General features: G+C 37.2%; 2 protein-coding genes across 3 annotated transcripts in view; one reads left to right on the top strand and one right to left on the bottom strand.

Annotated features, from left to right (window-relative positions):
- Positions 1 to 8,895, bottom strand: part of GLMN (glomulin, FKBP associated protein) — a 32,638-nt gene extending 23,743 nt beyond the window's left edge. Inside the window, exons 1-5 of the mRNA XM_028087629.2 lie at positions 8,830 to 8,895; positions 7,938 to 8,003; positions 7,408 to 7,533; positions 2,039 to 2,155; positions 238 to 346 (exon numbers count right to left, since the gene is read on the bottom strand). Of these exons, the coding sequence (XP_027943430.1) occupies positions 238 to 346; positions 2,039 to 2,155; positions 7,408 to 7,533; positions 7,938 to 7,976 (391 nt within the window). The 5' untranslated portion in view covers positions 7,977 to 8,003; positions 8,830 to 8,895. The remainder of the gene's footprint in view (positions 1 to 237; positions 347 to 2,038; positions 2,156 to 7,407; positions 7,534 to 7,937; positions 8,004 to 8,829) is intronic.
- Positions 8,896 to 8,978: 83 nt separating this feature from the next.
- RPAP2 (RNA polymerase II associated protein 2) overlaps positions 8,979 to 23,303 on the top strand; it is a 75,326-nt gene continuing 61,001 nt past the window's right edge. For both annotated transcript variants that reach the window (XM_028087627.2, XM_028087628.2), the window contains exons 1-6: positions 8,979 to 9,072; positions 9,727 to 9,772; positions 13,778 to 13,892; positions 15,554 to 15,652; positions 15,815 to 15,880; positions 16,966 to 17,054. In XM_028087627.2, coding sequence (XP_027943428.1) covers positions 8,988 to 9,072; positions 9,727 to 9,772; positions 13,778 to 13,892; positions 15,554 to 15,652; positions 15,815 to 15,880; positions 16,966 to 17,054 — 500 coding nt within the window. In that variant the 5' untranslated portion in view covers positions 8,979 to 8,987. The remainder of the gene's footprint in view (positions 9,073 to 9,726; positions 9,773 to 13,777; positions 13,893 to 15,553; positions 15,653 to 15,814; positions 15,881 to 16,965; positions 17,055 to 23,303) is intronic.

Genomic DNA, 23,303 nt, shown 5'->3' with positions numbered 1-23,303 from the left:
ACCAGAAAAACAGCATGACATTCAACAAATGTCAAAATTAGGTACCCATCAGTGCCAGGTATTGTCATCTTTGTATAGGCAGCAGGATTCAAATTGGTACCGCAACTGCTAGTTTAAGCAGAGTACTCAATAATTAGTCATAAATTTTACTTTGGTATAGTGCTGACATTTTGGAGTAGTATCAAGAACTTAACACAGATAAAATAAGAAACACTTAGATATCAAAATACTCATTACCTGTTTGTAATGGCTGAAGTAAAAGAAGGATAATTTGGGATATCTGTTTTCCAGAGGGCTCTTCAATCAGTTCAAGCAAACCCAACAATAATTCCTTTGGATTACATAACTATAAAAATATTCACAATTGAACCTGTTTAATACAAGTTGTATTTAGAGCCACATGATTACTATTTTTAAAAGGTAGCATATACTGAAAAAATGATTATTTTTGCTTAACAGTAAAACACCTCATACAACTGTTAAAAAAATACACTAACAAAACACAGAATCTGTCAAATCACTGTAAAACTACAAAGAAGCAAGAAGTCATAAATCTCTTAATAGACAACTATATTTGGGGTGCCTGAGTGGCTCAGTTAGTTAAGCCTCCGACTCTTGGTTTTGGCTCTGGTCACGATCTCACGGTTGTGTGATCAAGCCCTTCGTTGGGCTCTGTGCTAAGGGCGAAGACTGCTTCAAGATTCTCTCTCCCTCTCCATCTCCCCCACTCTCTCTCAAATAAATAAATAACATCTTTTTTTTTTTTAAAGATTTTATTTATTTATTTTACAGGGAGAGACACAGCGAGAGAGGGAACACAAGCAGGGGAGTGGGAGAGGGAGAAGCAGGCTCCCCACTGAGCAGGGAGCCTGATGCGGGGCTCAATCCCAGGACTCTGGGATCACGACCTGAGCCGAAGGCAGATGCTTAAAATAGACAAGGGTGCCTGGGTGGTTCAGTCGGTTAAGGGTCTGCCTTCAGCTCAGGTCATGATCCCAGGGTGCTGGGACTGAGTCCTGCATTAGGCTCCCTGCTCAGCGGGGAGTCTGCTTCTCCCTCTGCCTCTGCTCCTCTCCCCTGCTTGTGCTCTCTCTCTCAAATAAATAAAATCGTTAAAAAAAGAGACAACTATATTTTGGAGACTAAAATTCCTGGCTAAAGGAAAAGTTAGAAAAATAGGGAGAAAGAACAACTTGATTATCAGAACTGAGGTTTCCTTGGAGCTTTGCCTGTCTACTCTGAAAGCCACCTTAGTTTCCCAGGACTTAAGCAGGTGGGACCTTTCTATCTCACACTGCCAGGGTATTTACATGAATACAGTCTCTTTGTACTTTCTGAAGAGATAAAACTTTGCATTGTCTTCTGACTAGCCAGAATTACCTCACCTGCCTTCTTTAAAAGTCTTCATAGTTAATAACTACTCTCTAGATGGGGTTTCCTCTTTCCAAGTATATATTTGTATTTGCACTGATCTCTAGGTAGCTTCTTATGTCCTTTTCCTGATCCTCCTATACCATCATTTTTGATTTGTAACTCTAGTAACCTTTTATCAAGTCTCTAAGGTTGTTGGTTGCAATGAATCTACTTCCTCTTCCTATATCCCCTGTGATCATTTGCATTCTAGGTTTCTGATATTCTTTTAGAGAATATACCACAGAGAAAAGAACACTGAGATTTGCTAGTTCCAATGCTGCTAACAGAACAGTGTGGCTTTAAACTATAACTGCCTCACTAAACCCTGAATTCCACATCTATACAATAAGCTATTATTAAAAATAAAACTTCTTAGGTGTCTTCTTGGAGATTTTGAATCAGTGGGTCTGAGATGAGGTTAAATAATTCTTATATCCAGAAATTTGGAAAAACTGAAATGGACTTGCCCATCCAACTAATAAAATTGGGCCTTTTCCTCAAAGAATTCTTTCCTATATTTTCATGAACGAAAAGCTTTGTCACCCCCAATGAGCATTAAACACTAAAGGGAATTACAAAATACTGCTGGCTGTTGGACAAAGAGTACCTAATTTTGTTAACTCACCTTTACCAATAAATCAAGCATCAGATAATAATATTTTCTTTTCTCATCTTCCTTATTCCACAAAAGACATCGAACAACAGGACCAACAAGATTCCAGCCCATATTCTTGATAATGACCTGTAAAAACATTTTCAGAGTAAAGAAAATACTGCCATCTATAGGACTCTTACGGTGAACTTTCTTAACCTGAATGAAGGAGCTTAAAATTTCCTCTGAAATAGCTAAGATGAGGCAAATAAAGCCTACAGCATTTCACCCTGACTTCTTAGGGTTGGCTGCTAACAACTATCAACATTTTAAGATAGTTTTTAATACTCTCACTGAGGAAAGGTGAATGGGCATTTATTTTAAATCAGGTAAGCTGGTCTTTTTCACCATTTAAATAGTTCCTCTATTTCCAAGAAGAGAGTTAATTTGTGAGCAAACATGTATTTTCATGGAGAATTTTGCTCTCCTGATTCATGAAGAAATCCATCCAATGCTTATGAACGTTTTAAAGTTCCTTGGAAAATCTGTACATATATTATGATTATGTAACTTATGTAAAAGAAGGGGATGCCACTTTATTTTCTCTCCTACTATAAGTTACTTCTATTTTCAAAGATATTTCAGAATATTTACCACACAAGTAAAAGTTTATCTTTCTAATTAGTGATTCACATTCACGGTCAAAACCACTATTTTCGGAACTAGCAACAATATACTCCATTTCTCTGGCCTGCTTTCTATTTTAACTCATCAGTATTTATCAAGAATATACTACTATATGTCAAGTCCCTAAAATATTCTGGTGCTAGAAATAAGGCAAGGCAAGATCTCCATCCTGATAGAGTTTACATTCTAGGTTCACGCATTAAAAACAAAAAACAAAACACACACACATCTAGGAAGAAGACAATTAAGTACAATAACCCCCACCACGATCTCAGTCTTACAAGATAATCAAGGTAGAGTATAACATATAGCAGGAGAATTGTCACTTCCATCTAGGAAAGGCAAGAAAGGCTTCCCAGAAGAGGCAGTGGCTAAGCTAAGGCTTGTTAGGGAAATGTGTCAGGCATAGATAGGTGGGAAATATATTTAAGGCTCTAAAATAGCAGTGTGTAAAGATGTAAGACGTAACATGTCCTACAGAACTAGCAACAGAATATGTTAGGGTACATGAACATGTAACTCACAAAAGAGGAAATACTGTTTATATTTTTGCTCATTTATCAATTGGACATTTTAGCATCTGTCTTTATCAATCTGCATGAGCTCCCTACATGTTAATATTCCCTTCTTGTATTTATGACAAATAATTACTTGGTTTTTTGGTTGTCCTTATTTTTTATATAGCAAAATATACTTATTTTTCTTTGGTTCCTTTCCTACTGGATTTTAGGTCTAAAATGGATTCCCTCTTTTAGGGATTCATAAACATTCATTTACATTTAAATATATATACATTTCACCTTTCTTTTTGTTCAGTACGATTTATGCTAAAAACATGGAGTAAGGGGCACCTGGGTGGCTCAGCTGGTTAGGTGTTCAGGTCTGGATTTTGGCTCAGGTCATGAGATCAAGCCCCGTGTCAGGCTCTGTGCTCAGTAGGGAGTCTGCTTGTCCCTCTGCCCATCCCCAACTCATGCACATGCAGATGCGCACGTGCTCTCTAATAAATTTTTTATTGTTATGTTAATCCCATACATTACATCATTAGTTTTTGATGTAGTGTTCCATGATTCACTGTTTGCGTATAAACACCAATAAAATCTTTTAAAAAAATGGCATAAAATGAAGGCTTAAATTGATTTTTAAAAAATAAATAGCAAAACAATCATCCATTTTATCTAATGGGAAAGACGGTTCAGCTGTTTTCTCTAAATATTTTCATACTAGTTATTTCCTCTGGCTGGCACACTCTTCTCCCAGAGAGCCCCATGGTTTACACCCCTCCTTCTGTCAAATCTCTGCAATTTCACCTAGCATGGTCCATCCCCCAGCTATGCTTTATTTTTCTCTATAGTACCTAACATACTATATAATTTTTCATGTACATCCCTGTCTTCATTAGAATTTAAGATTCATATGGACAGTGATTTTTTTGTTTACTGCTATATCTATTCCTGGCATCTAGACAAGGGCCTGTTATAAAAAGGTGCTCCGTAAATACAGGTTAAATAATCTCTGTTATCTTTAAGTGTAACAAATTATCCTCCCTCCAAAGATTTGACATTCTGTTCTGTCTTCTATTTTTTTATGTGGCTAGACTTAATATTTAGGTCTTTAGATTTTATTTATCAGAATGAGAGAGAGATCGAGCACACACATGAGGAGAGGGAGAAGTAGGCTCCCCGCCAAGCAGGGAGCCTGATACAGGACTCAATCCCAGGACCCTGGGATCATGACCTGAGCCGAAGGCAGATGCTTAACCAACTGAGCCACCCAGGCATCCCTAATATTTAGGTCTTTAATCAGAAATTTATATTATGAGCTTATTAATTTTTTTCCAAACTACCTCTTAGTCCAACATTAAATAAGACTATACTTGCTTTTTAAAACTTAATTAGCTCCTGTTAAACTCTACTTTTCCAACTAAGCACTTCTTTCCCTTTCCATTGGTGTACTTCTACCCTATAAGTGAGTCTCTGAAAATAATTAACTATATGGGAAATTATAGATTTGAATAAGACTTTGCATATGTGAAATGAAAAAAAATAATTTTCATAAAATATCTTGCAAACATCATTTCAGCTGCAAGGTATCTAGTCATTCTGTAAATAGTGAATATAAGGAAGGGGAATCAATACTATCCATACACTACACTTGTTTAGTTTAATACTATCTACAGAGTAAGATTATCCCCAAATAACCTACGAGAATGCCAAAGTTTAGAGATTACTGACACGCCCAAATATCAAATAAATGTGGCAGAACAGGAACTGCATATAAATTTGTCCAGCTCCAAAGCCCATGTGTTTCCCACTACACCAGTAGTTTTAAATAGGGGCAATTTTGTTATCTACCAGGGGATATTTGGCAATCTGGAGACAATTTTGATTGTCATTACGGAGTGGGGGGCGGGGCAGGGGGTTGCTACAAAATACCTGAGTACTAATGTTGAGAAGCCCTGTACTATAGGACAAACTATTCATATGGCTTTTTTTTCTTTTTAATTTATACAAAGCAGAGTAATAGTAAATCTTGATCAATCCTGATTGCATCACCTGGCAAGAAAATGAAGTCCCAGTCAGTCTGAAACCCTGTCTTATCAGTGTCTGAACCTTTGAATTGAGCAGACCACACATTCCAAAAGTGATTCTCAAGCTATTAAGATAAACTCACTATGCTAAAAAATATCACAATCTCCTAATTTTCTTTGTTTTTTTGTTGTTGTTGTTAAAAGTGTTTATATAAATTCTAGTTAACACAATCACCTAATTTTTTTTAAGGACTTATTTATTTTACAGAGGGAGAGAGAGAGGGAGAGAAGGGGGGGGAGGGCAGAGGGAGAATTTCCAGCAGACTCCCTGCTAAGCATGAAGCCCTGACACAGGGCTGGATCCCACAACCCAGAGATCATGAAGTCAAGAGTCGGATGCTTAAATGACTTGAGCCACCCAGGTGCCCCAATCACCTAATTTCTAATAGTGATGCACAATTCTACATTTTAATCTCCTGTTTCTTGACTGAGCTCCAAATGTTACTTTTCAACTGCCTGCTGCATCTTAAACTAAACATTTCCAAAGTAAATTTACTTGCACTCCTTCAAGAAATTCTCTCTTTTTAGGTTGCCCTTTTCTGTTCAGGATATAATATATTATCCTCTTTGGGGCTAGAAACCCAGTCATCTTTGTCATCTCTCTCTCTCAGCCCCACAATCAATTAGTCCCTGGTAACACTCCAAAACGTCCTTCTAAGTGCCACACAGTGCTAACTGGAGAGTGGTTAAGAGCTCTGAAACCAGGATGCACAGGTCTGAACCCTAGATGTTACATAAAAACTGAGTTACTTCTGGACAAGTCACTTATCTTTCAGTGACTGTTTCCTTATCTACAAAATGAACTTAATAGTACCTTATGGGATTCTGGGAAGCTAAATGAGTTAACAGATGTAAAGCATTTAGGACAGCATCTGGCACATGGTAAATACTTAACAAGTATTAGCCATTATTAAATTTATTATTATTAGCTGTAAGTAAGGTACTCTCAAAGGTTATCCTCTGAGAACACAATTGGGAAACATCAAGGAGTTAAAGAAAATATTAAATTTACTGTATTTGGGGCTACAAAGGTTCCATAAACACATATCAAAAACAAATGTATTAAATGAAATGTCCTAATTTTTCTTTAAAAAATTATTTTTAATAAAAAAGGAATAAACCCTTTGAACTACAATGTGTGGTTTAAAAGTTTTAGTAATCTCCTGAACACAATCAAGGTGCCCTGGTTATAATCAAGAGGCCAGCATGACTACACTGTGATATCAACAAAGAAAACTTTCATGTAAATAAATAGTACTGTAAATGAAGAGTGCGTTCCTGGAAAGAAGATGGTCTTTTCTTGTATAAGAAGGCGAGTACAAAGACACAAAATTTGGCAGTGTTGCCAACACTGTGTCCCAGGAAAAGGTTGTTCCTGATCCCCCAAAGATCCTTTTCCCATTGTTGAGAATGACTTATCAGATAATCACAGCTGTATATCAGCCAGTAAGGCCATCTAGGTCTCCTCCTATTCTGATTCTATGCACCCAAATATTATCCTTTTTAAGATTTTATTTATTTATTTGAGATAGAGATAAAATGAGCAAGGGAGGTGGCAGAGGGAGAGGAAGAAGCAGATTCCCCACTGAGCAGGGAGCCCCATGCAGGGCTCAATCCCAGGACCCCAGGATCATGACCTGAGCAGAAGGCAGACGCTTAACTGACTGAGCCACCCAGGCACCCCCCAAAAATTATCTTACTTAATATTTGGTTTTCTATATACATCTGGCTGAAGGAAGAGAATGTGCTGATCACCAAAAATGAGTATCTAGGTTGCCTGATACTTATAGTACTAAATGTAAATTAATAAATCAAATGCCACCTTTGATCCCTAAACCAGACATAATCCCTGCTTTTATTTTAAAGTATTTTACTTATACTTCAACTATCACTTGTTTCATTTTTTCGCCTTCTTATTGCTAGTTTACATACTTATCTCTTCCACCAGACTATAAGCACCTTCAAGTATATGAATAGCCCTAATTCCTTTTTTGTTTTCCACTTTCTTACTGTAGAAATTTAATTCTTAAATGTTTGATAAATAAATGAGTGGACAAATAATAGTATCATGTGGCTGTTATCTTCCCAGTAAAGGCTAAAAAGTACTCATAAAGATTGTACTTACCTTATTCTTTTCATTTTGAATAATTTCTAATAGCTGCTCTATATGCCCTTCATCTATGCATCTTTGGCCTGCTAACTGAAAGAGGCCAAAATCTTCTTCTTTAAAGTCCTGTTCTTCCAGGATTTGCTGACAGAAACAAAATGAAGGCAAAACAAACATGTTTTGGTGAATAAAAATTCAGTAACTACTTGATTTATTCTCTCTGGAAAAAAAAGTAAATCTGAATTCTAGGTAAGTTGCACATAGCATATGTGTGAAAATTAGGATAAGCCTAAAAAGTACTTTAATGAATGATCTTGAAATCCAGTCCGCCAAAAAATTCTACAATAAGGATCAGTATTAAAGATTTAAAAGGTTAAACAAGTAGGTCACTTGGAGAAATAATCCAATCTGCCTTCTGGCCCTCCTGCTATTTATTCACAGGTCAAACAAAGCAAGGATTAAATAAGATAAGCAATCTGAATGACCTTAATTATAATTAAAAATAATCTGGTATTTAACTTGCATTAAAAAGAAAAAAAGTTACTTACACATCTCATTATTATGGATTGAAGCTCTTCCACAGCCATTCCTCGTTATTTTTCCTAGTTTTGATGCTGAAATATAAAACAGTTAATTACCAGTGCTATTAAAGTGTTAGTAAATTGTGTTTCATTCTGATGAATTATTAGTAAATACCGTAAGGAAAATGTGAAGTTTTAAAGCTGAAATGTTCTTACTGAAAGCATCTTAGCCTAAGGAGTAAAAAAACTTGCCTCTTTTAAGTTTTCTAGGAGAACAGTTTTGAAAGATACACTGGAAAAAAAAATCCTCTAGGGTACGCCCAACAGGAGCGCAAATATGGACTAAATAAATGGCTTTAAAAAGGCAAAGTATTTCTTTTCTGAAAAAATTTCTGAAAAGTGTTCCTGAAGTCAGTTCTAGTCATTAGGGAATTAAATTTTTTTCAACGTCCCCCTTGACAAAAACTGGAGCCAATACAACTCACCCACAGTGGGTGAAAGTTCAGATGCCCACCGTCCCAAGTGTGACGCGGACATTCTTCTGTAAGAGATTTAGTCCCGCAAATAATCCAGCTGGTGTAATCCCTATAACGCACAGAGACGAAGCAACCAGCAGCGCTCAGGAGAACACCGTTCCGTCCCGCAAGCCATCGTTTGTCCCAGCGGGAAGACCCGGCCCCAGGCCCGCAGCAGGAGCACGGGTCAGCCGGTCCTCACGGCCGCGCGCTCCCGGGCGGATAAAACCCCAGCGCGCGTGCGGACTGCATCCAAGGGAAGCCATTTCTCCCGATTCCTGCTCGCCTAGGCGTTCGGGCCCCATGACCTCGCGGGGCCTTGCGGGCCGTGGCGCCGGGTCCTCCGCGGCTCACAGCTGGCCGCGAGCCCGGGCCCTCCCGGACTCCTAGGTGCGTCCACTTACCCGCCGGGCCTGTCGCCGCTCTCGGGGCCCTCCTCCACCTCCTCCGGCCGCGCAGGCCTCTCTCCGGGCCCCGCCCCGCCCCGGCCAGCCCCGCCCGGCGCTACGCGAGGGGAGGCGGAGCCTCAGAGGGAGACGACAGGTCCCGGCCTGAGCCTCAGATGACGCTGCCGATGGCTGACTCCGCTGGGCCGCGCTCTGCCGGTCTCAAGGCCCGGGCCCCCAGCGCCTCCAGAAACGCCGCAGGTAGGAAGAAAGCCTTCTTTCACGTTTGCACTCTGAGAACTGAGCCCCTACAGGGTTCCACAGTAAGGCCCGCGGGGCACACCGTAAAGACTGCTCCAGGAGCGGAGGTCTCCAGGGCAGAGAAGGCCGAGAGCGTCTCATCACTGACCTGGATCTTCTTGAAAAGACCTCCGACCATACCCCCAGCTCTTTAGATTTCCCCCAGAACGGGTTGTCTCTGAGGGAAAGAGAGTAGAGGTGCTGGAGTCTAGAGCTGGCTCGCCAGAGTGATCAAGTGAGCCCATCGTAGAGATGTACTGCTGCTTTGGTCCCCGGGTCCTCTGAGGTGTCACCCCCACCTCCCAAATATTCGGGGGACAGAAACAGGTTGCCCCTAAAAGTACCCATATCTCAGATTTTTAGGAGGACGTAACCGCCCAGCCGTGATACGTGAGAAAATTCAATCCCCAAAGAAATACATTTTAAACCGAGAGAAATCCGGAAATAACACAAGCAAACTGAATTCCCTGCCCATCTCATTTGTTTTACACACAGGATTGGAAAGTAATGTGTGGGGAAAAGAAGAAAAGGTTGTCTGCAGTTTGAGTAGGAATCTGTCCTGTAAACTAGTGTGTTTCTGAAGACTTGACCTACTTTTTTTTATTATTATTGTAGGTGCTAAACAGACAAATGCCTTAAAACAAGAAGATGCTTCTAAAAGGTATGAGAAGTACTTGGACAACTGCATTAGCTTATCTGTTTATTTCATATTAATTGAACCATTTTTAAAAACAGTAATGGGTGATACCTTAGAAAAAATTATGGGAGAGAAGGGGAAGATCTGAGAAGCACTATAAATTCTCATATAGACTCATTATATCTCTCCACTCCAGGCTTTAAGAAAACCAAATCAAGACACTTTTAGATTGCTGGTGAAGGTATATGAGTATCTGTAGAAAGATTAAGGGAATAAACATTCCTGATTTAACCAGGTATTCCTTTTCCACCTCTTCAGGTACACTTGCCTTTTATTATTTTACATGCCAGAGACTCCAAGAAACCTTTACTGTTGTTTGTTTACATCATGTCTGCATTTTCAGCAAAAAGTCCTATTCTGTTTCTTGGCATCTCCTAAAAAGGCTAGATTTAGCTTCTGTCACAAAGAAGTTTCTAGAGTAGGAGTAGTCTATGAAAGTGATTAAAATACGTATGTCTATGGTTTATCCTTTTTTAAAAAAAAATTATTTTAGCGAGACAGTGAGTGCAGGTGTGGGGGTGCTGTGGGGAGGGGCAGAGGAGAGGGAAAGAGAAAATCTTACTCCCCCACCGAACACAGAGCCTGATGCAGGGCTTAATCTCATGACCCTGAGATCATGACCTGAGCTGAAATCGAGTCAGATGCTTAACCAACTGAGCCACCCAGGCACCTCTATGATTTATCCTTTATCAGGCAGGTATTGGCTTTCATTTACTCATTCTTTGAAAAATTATTTACCAAATTTGAGATATTCCAGACCTGTGTTAGGCCTTCAGGATATGGTTTTGAACAGAATAAACACAGTTCCTTTCTAGTGGAACAGAGAACTACCAATCAAATTATCACAACTGAATACATAGTTACATACTGTGATAAGTATTATAAAGGAAAAGACTATGATGTTATCAGATGAAACTAATAGGAGTTCAGATTAGCTGGGGATTATCAGGGAAAGACTCTCCAAGGAAGTAATAAGCTGAGACCTAAAGGTAAGTAGGCATTAACCAGAGAGTCCTGAGGAGAGACATCCAGCCAGAGATGGCAGTATGTATAAAGACCCTGAAAGAAGAAAAAGCTAGGTCAGTTCAAAGAAAGGAAGGATTCCCGTGGTAGTGTACGGCATTTTGAGCAAGGGAAGAAAGCATAGGAAAAACTTAGGACTCCATTCATGTAGTATCTGGTGGGCCGTGGTGAGAAATTTGGATTTTCTAAGTGCCAATAGGGAAATTTCAAGTAATAGAGTGATGGAATTTAAGTTTAAAAGGTTTTACAGATGTTAGGGATGGTGATCATCTAGGAATGGAGAAATTGGATGGATTTGAGATCTATTTGTTTTTAAAAATTTTTTTTATCAGAGAGAGAGTGCACACAAGTGGAATGTGCAGAGGGAGAGGGAGAGAGAATCTCAAGCAGACTCTGCGCTGAGTGAGGAGTCTGACAAGGGGTTCAATCCCATGACCCTGACATCACGACCCGAGTGGAAACCAAGAGTCGGACACTTAACCGACTATACCACCGAAGCACCCCTTGCGATCTATTTTAGAGAATATTTCCCTGTGGAGCAGCATAATTATATTGACTTGGTTTTATGATACACTGCAAGAGTAAAGTTAATATTGATAATGATGGTAATTTGCAACTTTTCTCAATAGTGATCTGACCACAAACCAAAGGAGATTATATTTTATTCTGAGCAGTACAGTGTGGGAAGTATAAATACACTAGAATGTATTGTGGACAGATTACCCTGGATAAATGAAACAGTTAAAAATCCATGAAGGTAGGTAACCAAATAGTTGTTGAAGGAAGTGATCCTTTAGAAATCTATGCCAACTGAAAAATACTTCTGCATTCAATCCAACCAAATACTATTAAGCCAGAAATTAAAGAACTTTGCAAAGATATAAAATAATTCTACTCTTTTCACTAAGTTTTTTATTTAAAAAGTTACTAACATGTAATGGGTTTACTATTACTATTATTACATGCATTAATAAGTGCTTTAAATTTTTCTCATTTTTAATCCAAATGTGGTAAATATCAATACATATAATCCACATAAGCAGAAGTTCTAATTTTCAAAGTGTAAAGGAATGCTGAGACCAAAAAATTTGAGAACCACTGCTGTACACCATACTACCTGTCATCATTTAGGACAGAGGGCAACAGCAAGATAGGGCTGTTCATGGGAAGCAGCTCTAGGCATCAGTTAAGAGTGAGTGTGACTGGGTGCCTGGGTGGCTCAGTCGTTAAGCATCTGCCTTCGGCTCAGGTCATGATCCCAGGGTCCTGGGATGGAGCCCCGCATCGGGCTCCCTGCTCGGTGGGAAGCCTGCTTCTCCCCCTCCCACTCCCCCTGCTTGTGTTCCTGCTCTCTCTGTCTCTCTCTCTGTCAAATAAATAAATAAAAATCTAAAAAAAAAAAAAAAAAGAGTGAGTGTGACTTACTGCAGGTTGAGGTAGTTAACACCTTGAGCCAGCAATTCCTTAGTGTGGGTTTAGACAGATCCTAGTATATAGCATAGCTTTTATTGGTAGGGAGCAATAATGAGAAAAATAAAATAATGTTTTTCATAAAGCCAAATACATTTAACATAAAAAACCGCTTTTTAGTCTGTATTCATGTCTTTTATACTCCTTTGATGTAAGAATGGCCTTTATGAAATCGTAGGAGGACAGTTGTTAGTGGCAAATTTCTTCTTGTTTTAATGTCCCTATTTGGCAAAAGAAAGAGTTGGCAATCCGGCATCATCCTTCTTTTTTGTAGATTATTATTAATATATCTTATATTGTTTTTGTAGAATATTATTTTTCTAGGCAAGGAATTAGAGTCTAAAGTCTTGAGAGTCAATGAAAGTAGGGAGAAAAAATGAATACATTATAGATCCAGATATGAGAGCCAAGTCAAGGCCCAGGAGGCTGGCTGAGGTAGTTCTGGTAGGAAAGGAGAAACCAGTGCAGGATAGGAGCACGTAGGTTACCAAGATGGTTGAGTATCGTTGGTCCTATGGCAAGGTTTCTCAACCCTTTTGCACATTAGGATTATCTGGAGCTTGCAGTGGGACCTAGGCATAATATCTTTTAAAGAAATCTCCTTAGATGATCCTAATGTGCAGCTAGGATTGAGAACCACTCTCCTAGAGCCATTGTTTATCGTTATGTTCTGTGGTGTGTAAGGGCCAGCAAAGGCTGACAGTCCCACTGGTGCCAGGGCAAGGACCAGCCCTCATAGGAAGATTGTCTTCCTAAACTACATTGTCATGTCAATATAGTTATTTAATAAGATTTAATAACAAAAGTGAGTAAACACTTCTTTGCAGATAGGACTCTATCTTGTCAAACTGGGCTATCATTAACTTTTGAGAGTTGACACAAATAAATTTTTACTTGTAAGAACAGCTGAAGTTATCTTTTTCCTCTCTAATCTTTCCTGATTTCTAAGGATTTCAAAGGAAAAGCCTGGCTTTTTAGGTACACATAGGAGTGATTGAGAGAATATAATCACTAACTGGCAAAAAATTTCACCTCATTTTCTTCCTTGTGCTCTAAGCCTTGGAAATCAAATAGTCCTGTTATTGTGGCAGACTTCTATGTGTTAAAACTTTGAAAAATAGTGTATCAAAAGTAACAGCATTAAAAAATATAAATTTAAATAGCAAAATAGCATGTTATGTTTATGCTGTGTTCTAAGACAAAATTGGCTATGATAAAACTTTAGAATAACTTTTAAATTTTATTTTGTTTATTTTTTTTAAAGATTTTATTCATGAGAGAGAGGGAACACAAGCAAGGAGAGAGGCAGAGGGAAAGGGAGAAGCAGACTCCCCACTGAGTTGGGAGCCCAACTCGGGACTTGACCCCAGGATCTGGAGATCAGAACCTGAGCGGAAGGCAGATGCTTAACCCTCTGAGCCACTCAGGCACCCCAAACTTTTAAATTTCAAATACTTTTTCATTTTTTAATTTTAGGAAAGCAGAACTAGAAGCAGCTGTGAGAAAGAAGATTGAATTTGAGAGAAAAGCTCTACATATTGTTGAACAGCTTTTAGAAGAGGATATTACAGAAGAATTCCTAAGGGAATGCGTATGTGTTAAATTGGGAAATTATTACATTTGTACTATTAGATCTTTAAATCTGTGCAATATGAGACTTCCTTGTATTATCAAAACTGAATCTGTTTTTTTCCTTTAACAACTCTATTGCATTAAATTTAAAATGGAAATTTCTATTATATCCTCATAATCCTTAAGAGAAAAAAGAAAAGGATAATTAAAACTCAGAGCTTCCATTGCAAAAATAATTATTAGTGTGGGTCAGAGATTTTTCTAAACAAGAGGAATATAAATAGGACAGTATTTAAATTGATATAGGTAACTACATCAGAATCTGCATGCATGATGACACTAAAGACAAAGACAAACCAGAAATGCTTCATTTGAAACAAATACCTTCTATCACTCTTAGTAAGAAGTATTTTAGTCCCTGGGAAAACAGAAAAAACTTGTTCAAAAATGATCTCAAAGTTATGAAATAATTATGAGTTGAGATTTGAACATGAAGATATATCAAGGGGAAATATTTGGCGTCAGCTTATAACCACCTCATCAGTCTCCTGTACAGTTTTCCAGATGCTGCAAGATTTTGCATCCTGACACCTTTGATATACTTCGTTTTTTAAGATAGTTCTTTGAAAACAGGTAAATTATATTTTATTCTACATGGTTTATTTTTTGAATAATATATTTTTATTTTATTTTTTTAAAGATTTTATTTATTTATTTGATAGAGACACAGCGAGAGAGGGAACACAAGTAGGGGGAAGCAGTCTTCCCGCTGACCCAGGGGCCCAATGCAGGGTCGATCCCAGGACCCTGGGATCATGACCTGAGCCGAAGGCAGACACTTAACGACTGAGCCACCCAGGTGCCCCTGAATAATATATTCTTTTTTTTAAAGATTTTATTTATTTATTTGAGAGAGAGAGAGAATGACAGATAGAAAGCACAAGAGGGAGAAGGGTCAGAGGGAGAAGCAGACTCCCCGCTGAGCAGGAAGCCCGAGGTGGGACTCAGTCCCAGGACTCCAGGATCGTGACCTGAGCCGAAGGCAGTTGCTTAACCAACTGAGCCACCCAGGTGCCCTGGATAATATATTCTTAAAATATACTTTTCAGTGTTTTGCTTTGGAATAGCAAACACTATAGCACCACTTTTTTCTCCTGCCTCAGAATTATTTCATGAACTATATATATCTACAAAGATGTATAGTCTTTTGGCAGAAGTTTTTTCAGGTTGTTTGTTTTTTTAATAATAGCTAACATTTGGGGCACATGGGTGGCTCAGTCGGTTAAGTGTCTGCCTTCGGCTCAGGTCGTGATCCCAGGGTCCTGGGATCGAGCCCCGCATTGGGCTCCCTGCTCAGCGGAGAGCCTGCTTCTCCCTCTCCCTGTGCCTGCCTCTCTGCCTGCCTGTGCTCTATCTCTCTGTCCACTAAATAAATTTAAAAAAAAATTTTTTTTTTAAATAGAACTCTTTAAAAGAAAATAGCTAACATTTCTGAGTGCCTACTATGTGTCCAGTGCTTTTCTAAATGTATCTCCTTGATTTTCTCCTCTGATTCCTACATACCTGTGAGATAGACTTATTATCCCTACGTTTTCAGATGAGATCAGTGAGGCTTAGATAGATTATAAATGAACTTGTCCAGTAATCTAACGGGGAAATGCCCCTCTCATTTCCTTTTAGGGGAAGTTCATCACACCTGCTCACTATAGTGATGTCGTGGATGAGCGTTCTATTATTAAACTCTGCGGTTATCCCTTATGTCAGAAGAAACTAGGAATTGTAAGTAATTAATTTTTTAAAATAGAAGCTTAAATTTTTTATATTTAGCAAAATACTTTGTGGACAAGAAATGAAACTCAGGTCATGAACTAATTACATGAGTTAGCCAAAGATATGATATGATACTTGAATTCTTCTTAAGCTATACTTTCGTTTTTTTAGGTACCAAAACAGAAATATAAAATTTCTACCAAAACCAATAAAGTCTATGATATTACTGAAAGAAAGGTAAGCTTAAAAGCTATTCTCAATGTGGCAGTTAATTTTTAATATACTAAATGGAATTTAAAAAGAATTGTTTGAAAAGTTTGCCCTTTAGAAAGTAACCACATTAAAAGTTTATTTGAAAATATTTCATTCAAGATGTTAGAAAAAGCTGCTTATGCTTTAATTAATACTTGAACATTTAAAAATTAAAAGTGCAAGGGCACCTGGGAAATTCTGACACATGCTACAACATGAATGTACTTTAAGACATTATGTACTTATGAGACATTATGCTAAGTGAAATAAGCCTGCACAAAAGGACAAATATTAAATGCTTCGACTTATGTGAGGTAACTAGAGTAGTTGGATTCATAGTTACAAAAGTAGAATGGTGATTAAAGAGGCAGAAATGGGGAGTTGTTTAATGGTATAGAGTTTCATTTTGCAAGATGAAGAGTTCTAGAGATAGATGGTGGTGATGGTTGTACTACAGTGAGAAGGTATTTAGTGCCACTGAACGATAACACTTAAAAATGGTTAAGATGGTAATTTTTGTGTATTTTACAACAATTTTTTTAATTTTAAAAATTCTTAAAAAAATGTTTATAGGCACATTGTAGTGATAGCCAAAAAGTTAGAAACAACTCAATTATTCATAAACAATAAAGGTAATATACTTACACAATGGAATGTAATACCGAGCATAAATATATAAGGTACACCTACATGAATCTGAAAAATATAACGTGGAACAAAAAAAACCCAGAAAACATAGCAGTACAGTTACATTTACACAAAGTTTAGAATTAGGCAAAACTGAATGATACCTTTTGTAGGTATGTGTATATAGATAGCAAAACTAAAGAAAGCAAGGGAATGAGGAACACAGAATTTATGATAGTGATTACTTCTGGGGAATATGGAAATGACTCTGGGACAGATACATGGAGAGCTTCAAAGGTACTCTACATTATTTCTTATCTTGGGTGGTGGATTCTTGAGTTTTCATTATTTTCTTTGAACTACATATTTATATTTTCTGTACATAAATTATGTTGCACAATAAGAAAAAAATAATTTGCTAATTTTAAAAATGTTCCTTTCAGTGTTTTTGCAGCAATTTTTGTTATAAAGCATCTAAGTTTTTTGAAGCACAAATTCCTAAAACTCCAGTATGGGTTCGAGAAGAGGAAAGGTAATTTAAATCATTACATATACGTTTGTTGATATAGTCCAACTTTTTGAGATATATAGAAAGTAGTCCTAGTTTTCTGTAGAATTTACCATTGTACACATTTTAATTGTGGGGAAACGGCTATATTTTAAGCATAGTTATTAAGAATTTTATACTTAAAATCAGAAAATTAATAATTATAAATGTTATTTCTTAGTTGTTTTAGCTTTAGTCTCAAAACCTGAACTTTGCTTTCTGCTATGCCAATTATTTCTATTAATCCTACTAGTATAATAATCCTAGAGTAAGAATGTTAAAGTTTTCCAAGAGATACTGGATCTTAGGATCCAGCTGACCTGACTTTGTTGTTAGAAAACTATGTACTAAAAACAAACAAAAAATATGTACTAAGGGTAAAAAGTTCAGGTTACTAATTCACTCAATCTTTATTAAAAATCAGTACAGTATTTTATAAATTTAAAGAAATCCAATATAATTCTTAGCAAATAGGCACATGAACATTTCCGGGGTTTTGCCTCTTGGGAAATGTTTAAACATTTGCAACATTTTAGTTGTTGAATTTGAGAGAAAATTTATTATTGAGGGGTAAATGCCATAATCTACCTTTTCTATAAAAGGTAACAAAAATTGTTGTGTAATTGAACTGTATTGTCCAATTTCAAACAGGCTTAAATGAAATAATGTCCCAGGGGCGCCTGGGTGGCTCACTTGGTTAAGTGACTGCCTTTGGCTCAGGTCATGATCCCAGGGTCCTGGGATCGAGCCCCGCATCGGGCTCCCTGCTCAGCGGGAAGCCTGCCTCTCCCTCTCCCACTCCCCCTGCTAGTGTTCCCTCTCTCACTGTCTCTCTCTCTCTCTCTCTCTCTCTCTCTCTCTCTGTCAATTAAATAAATAAATAAAATCTTTTAAAAAAAATGTCCCAAATAACTCATATTTCATAGAGAATATTTCAACACAAGGCATGTAGTAAAAGAGTATCAATGCTAAATAAACTTAATGATGTAAATGTAATGAGACCCAAGTTAACTAAAGATGTTTGCCTAAAAAAAGCTTATTAAAGTCTTATCTGATGCACAAGGTAATATGAAACCACTGTAGTTTGAACTAGCATCATTTGTACTGAGGAATAGTCCCTTTGTTGGCTGACACCTTTGCCTGCAGATCCAATGCTCTGTGGTTTAAAGTATGTCAAGGGGTGCCTGGGTGGCTCAGTTGGTTAAGCATCTGACTCTTGATTTCGACTCAGGTCATAATTTCAGGGTTGTGAGATTGAGCACCATGCCTTGTTGGGCTCTGCATTCAGCATGGAGTTTGCTTAAGATTCTCTCTATCCTGGGGCACCAGGATGGCTCAGTTGGCTAAGCGGCTGCCTTCGGCTCAGGTCATGATCCCAGGGTCCTGGGATCGAGTCCCACATGGGGCTCCTTGCTCAGCAGAGAGCCTGCTTCTCCCTCTCCCTCTGCCTGCCTGCCGCTCCCCCACTTGTGCTCTCTCTCTCTCACTATCTCCCTCTCTCTGTGTCAAATAAATAAAACTGTTTAAAAAAAAAAAGATTCTATCCCTTCCTGCCGCCCCCCCCCCGCCTCATTCACATACTCTCTCTAAAAAAAAAAAAATTATGTAAAACACACCACCCTATGGCCTTTGTTAAGTGAATTACACATAATGAAGACTAAATTGTTCACTATTTCTCCACTAGCCTGACTTTTTTATTTAGAGGATAAAGGATTGTACCATTGTCCAAGGTGACTGGGGACCTAAGAGCACCTTTTTTGCTAACACTTTTTTTTCTTTCTTAACATTTCTTTCAGCAGAGCTACTCATCGCCTCCTTAGTCTTATGGCAGCTACATATTCCGTTCCTGAGCTGTTACAACTAGTGTTTCCTTAAGTTACCCTTAACTTTGTTTCCAGTGATATCTTCTCTACTTATTAAATTTAGCCCATCTTCATATCTGCTTCAAAACCATTTACCAAACAAGCCTTTCTATCACCTTCATATTCTTCAGATATAGTTATTGGTACTTCCTTCAGCTAATTTAAAAGTTCTTCCCTCTCTTTCCTAAAATCTTATTCTATGTTCAGAATGCCCACCTTTTCCCAGAATATGAAGCTCTGTCACTTTATATTTGTGGTTCTTGAAATTCCATTTTATCTATATGCCCTTCCCTACCTCACTAAAAAAGAAAGATGAAAATGGCCTTGGTTTCCTTAATCTATACAAATCAATTTAATTTAGATTCAGTGTGGGTAGTATGTGCTTAGTGTACGACAGGCTACCCACACCTGTATGAGCACATATACACTTATGAAACCAAATCTGTGAGTTTATTTTTTTGTTAAGATTTTATTTATTTTTTTAAATCTTTTTTTTTTAAATATTTTATTTATTTATTTGACAGAGACACAGTGAGAGAGGGAATACAAGCAGGGGGAGCGGGAGAGGGAGAAGCAGGCTTCCCACTGAGCAGGGAGCCCGATGTGGGGCTCGATCCCAGGACCCTGGGATCATGACCTGAGCTTAACCACTGAGCCACCCAGGCACCCCCAAATCTGTGAGTTTAAATTGAAATGTTAATGGGATGGCATAACGAGTACACGAGTGAAACAAATTTGTACTTAATTCTAATGGGGACAAGTATTGGGGAGCCTTCAAATGCTTTTGAACAGAATTTGATCTGACACTGGTGTACAAGATGAATTAAAGAAGAAAAGATCATAATTAAAGAGCTGAAAGGCCCTTAGACACAATTTAACCCAACATCTTTATCAAAGGAGCTCAGAAAAATTAAATGTATTTCATAAGCTAGTGGTAGGTTCTGAACAATGCCAGGATTCCAGGTGATTGGAAGTAACTAGTGAGTAATCTACAAATATACAATTGTCACAGTGTACATAGTGTAACTGTAGCCCTTTTTTATGTATGATACTTGTCAGTATACAGCCATATTAATATCTTTTATATCTGCATGCATCAGTGTTACCTTAATTTATAAATTCTTATGGGCAAGCGTTATGTTAGTTTATTTCATGAATCCACTAGAGGTCACTGTGTCTTCAGAGAATGATATTTTTAAGTGTTCTAATGATAAGAATTCTAGAATTCAGTGTTCTTTTCAAAAGCCTTTCTAGCTGGTGCACGTGTAAGCTCTACAGAAATGCGATTTTTAAAGAAAGTCTGTTCACAAATGGTATGGGGTATAACATTCAGAACCTATCTTCTTTTAAAGGGGAAAAAATGTTTCTTTTAAATGGCAGCATTTAGTATTTAATGCAGAGATATTTTTATTAACTTAAAGTGTCATCATAATAAATTACATCACCGTAATTAAATCATAATATAATTTTTTATTTATTTTATTAATAATTATTAAATAATAATCTTAAGTTTTTTAAAAATAAAGGAAATTTTAAAATCCAAAGAATTGAATGTTTTATCACAGTGACTTCCAAAATTTTTGAGCACCATAAGTATATTTTACATTATGATCTAATACATGTAACTCAAACAAAGTTTTATGAAATTACATTTATCCTTATAACACAAAAGCCTCTGATATTTTCTACTCTGTTACTTTTTTAAAATGCTGGTAGCAACCCATTTACTTGGTTGATTCTGATCCACAGTTTTAAGAGTACTGTTTTGTTGTATCTAGCTTAGGTTTTTAGTTGTGTTACTGTCAGAAAGTGTTATCCTCAACAGTAAGCCTCAGTTTCCTCATTTGCAAAGTAGAAAGTTGCATTTAACCTCTTAGTTCCCTTTAATTCTAATGTTTTACAGTTCTGAGTCAGTCACTGCCGCTGTAGTGAAAGTTTGCTAGATAGGAAATGTCTTATTTATAAAAGTGATGAAAATTAAAATTATCAGCATAAGATTAGGGAAAGTTATACTACTTTTAGGGAAGTCTGTCTCATTTACGAGTTTAGATTAAAAGTTACTAACTTAAATAATTTGAACTCTTCAGTCTGTAAAGATGAAGGTTGATAAAGGATTGGAGCAAAGTTTTTCAATTATGAAGAAAAACAGGAATGTTGTATAGCATGTCCAGAGCAACTTGAAGTTGACATCTTCAGGGACACCATGATCTTGCACACTATTTGGAAATAGAATATTGAATTTGACTCAATATAGTCTTTCTTACATTGCTGTGAAAGCTAATATAAATTTCTTCATCAGGTACCAAAATACTAAAGTCTGTAGTGTCTCTTAACATTTCTAAGGTATTATTTTATATCACAGAAAGCTCACTACCTCATTGGTAAATATGTATAGATAGATTTAAGAAAGATTTAGACAAATTCATGAATTCTAGCTCCATACTTCTGTTGAGGCTTTGGAGTCAGAAGGGGCCTTAGAGGTTTTCTACTCCCTCATTTTTATTATTAAGGCATGAAAAAATTAGAATCTAGAGTATGTCTTTAATGTCATGGAGAATAGCAGTGCTTCTCACAAAATGTCTCCTGATGCTGTGTGAGAGACAAGACATTGACCTAGATGGACTGGGTGATGATGCAGTATGATGCTTCTCATGTTGTGAGTTAGAAATTTTTCACCCACTTGGTGGCCAGAAGCAGACCACATACACTGTGTTCCTCTGAGACACCGTGCTCATTTAAATAGTCGTATAGTTACACTTAGAAATCCTGTTTTGTTTGACTGTAGGCTCTGACAAGCCTTGGAAGTTTCTTTGTAACCTAAAATCAGGAGTTAAAACTAAGAAGGAAGGACAAATGTTGAGAATCAAATTATGGTTTAAAAGATAAAATTAGGGTGAATGGTTAATGCTGACAGAGCTAAAAGCGCCATCATGTGGCCCAGAGTAGGGGATTTTCACACATTGCTTCTTGGCAATAACAGTATAATCTCAGAGGTGCGGAAGCCAAAAACCTCTGCAGAACAACTTCTATAACCTCTTCCTGAACAGGCACTTCTGTTGCTTGGTATACAGAATAAAAACTTTCTGAAAGAGGTTTTTTTTTTTTTTTTAAAGATTTTATTTATTTGTCAGAGGGAGTACAAGCGGAGGGGGTAGCACGCAGAGTGATAAGAGGTTTTAACATGTCTCAGATTATATTTGGAAAATTTCCACCACAGGGGGGAATTGTAGCCTGCTGCTTCTGTTGGTTTATGTTTAATACACGTATTCTGACCGACACAAACATATACATCGATATGCATACATTCACAGATTTTTTGGCACAAGTTACTTCTAATTTTAGATTCCTTTTGCTAAAGTTACAATTAATCATCTAATTATAATTCCATGAAAATAATATGAAGAACCAGTTTGAATGTTTTCTTTAACATCATTATTTTTGTTAAAATTTTAAGTTAATCTCATGTCAATAAGATTGAGAATTATCTCTGGGGCAACATACACTTTGAAGGGAAGTACATAAAGCAAAGAGAGATGCGACTTTTAACAAAAAGCTTTGAATTTCATCTAAAGATAAAAAAGAAAGCAACACAACTTCGTGTCTCATTCTCTCTAAAACAGCTCAGAGCAAAAAAAACTGAAGTTTTATATTGAACCTTTCATTTAATACCTCATTGAACTCAAGTCTGTTTTAGTTCATGTATCATTCTCCATTTTATAGACTGGGAATCAGGGAGACTGTTAAGGTTACTCATCAAGTATCTAGAAACAATGTTCCGTATAGTTCTCTTTACCTGAAATCAAAAAATGGAAACAAAGGAGAGGAAAATAGTAGCTTGTGAAGTATATTGAGTTCCTATGAGAGAGGGTAAGCAAAAGTGGCACCCTCACAACTTTGAGTCTTTTTTATGAGTTTAATTAGGGGCAGCATGTTGTAGAAAGAGCTTGGACTTTGAAAGACCCAAATTCAAATCCTAGATTTACTAGTTAATTAATTAATTAACCCCTCACAGCTTCAGATTCCTCATCTGTAAAAATAAAGTCCTAAGTTATGTGGGGATTAATGAAGTAATGTAAAAACCAGCTAGCAGAAGGTATGGGAAGATGAAAAAGCCCTGGGGATGGATGGTGGTGATAGTTGTACAAAAGTATGAATGTACTTAATGCCACTGAACTGTAACTAAAAATGGTTTAAATGGTAAATTTTATGTAATGTGCATTATACCACAAAAAACCCCACCTCCCGTATGGTAGGCACTTAGTATATTCTGATTTTCCCCTTGCCTTTAGAGATTGAGTTTTCTTTTAATTCTTAATGTTTTTCCTCAAAAAATGTCATTGTAGAGCTGGATATTTATCATAAAACTATCTTA

The sequence above is a fragment of the Eumetopias jubatus genome, unplaced genomic scaffold (genome assembly GCF_037043125.1).
Source record: "Eumetopias jubatus isolate StellerSeaLion01/CBP00866 unplaced genomic scaffold, mEumJub1_p1.0 scaffold_4, whole genome shotgun sequence".
Classification (NCBI taxonomy): domain Eukaryota; kingdom Metazoa; phylum Chordata; class Mammalia; order Carnivora; family Otariidae; genus Eumetopias; species Eumetopias jubatus.
This window is presented reverse-complemented; position numbering and strand designations above follow the sequence as displayed.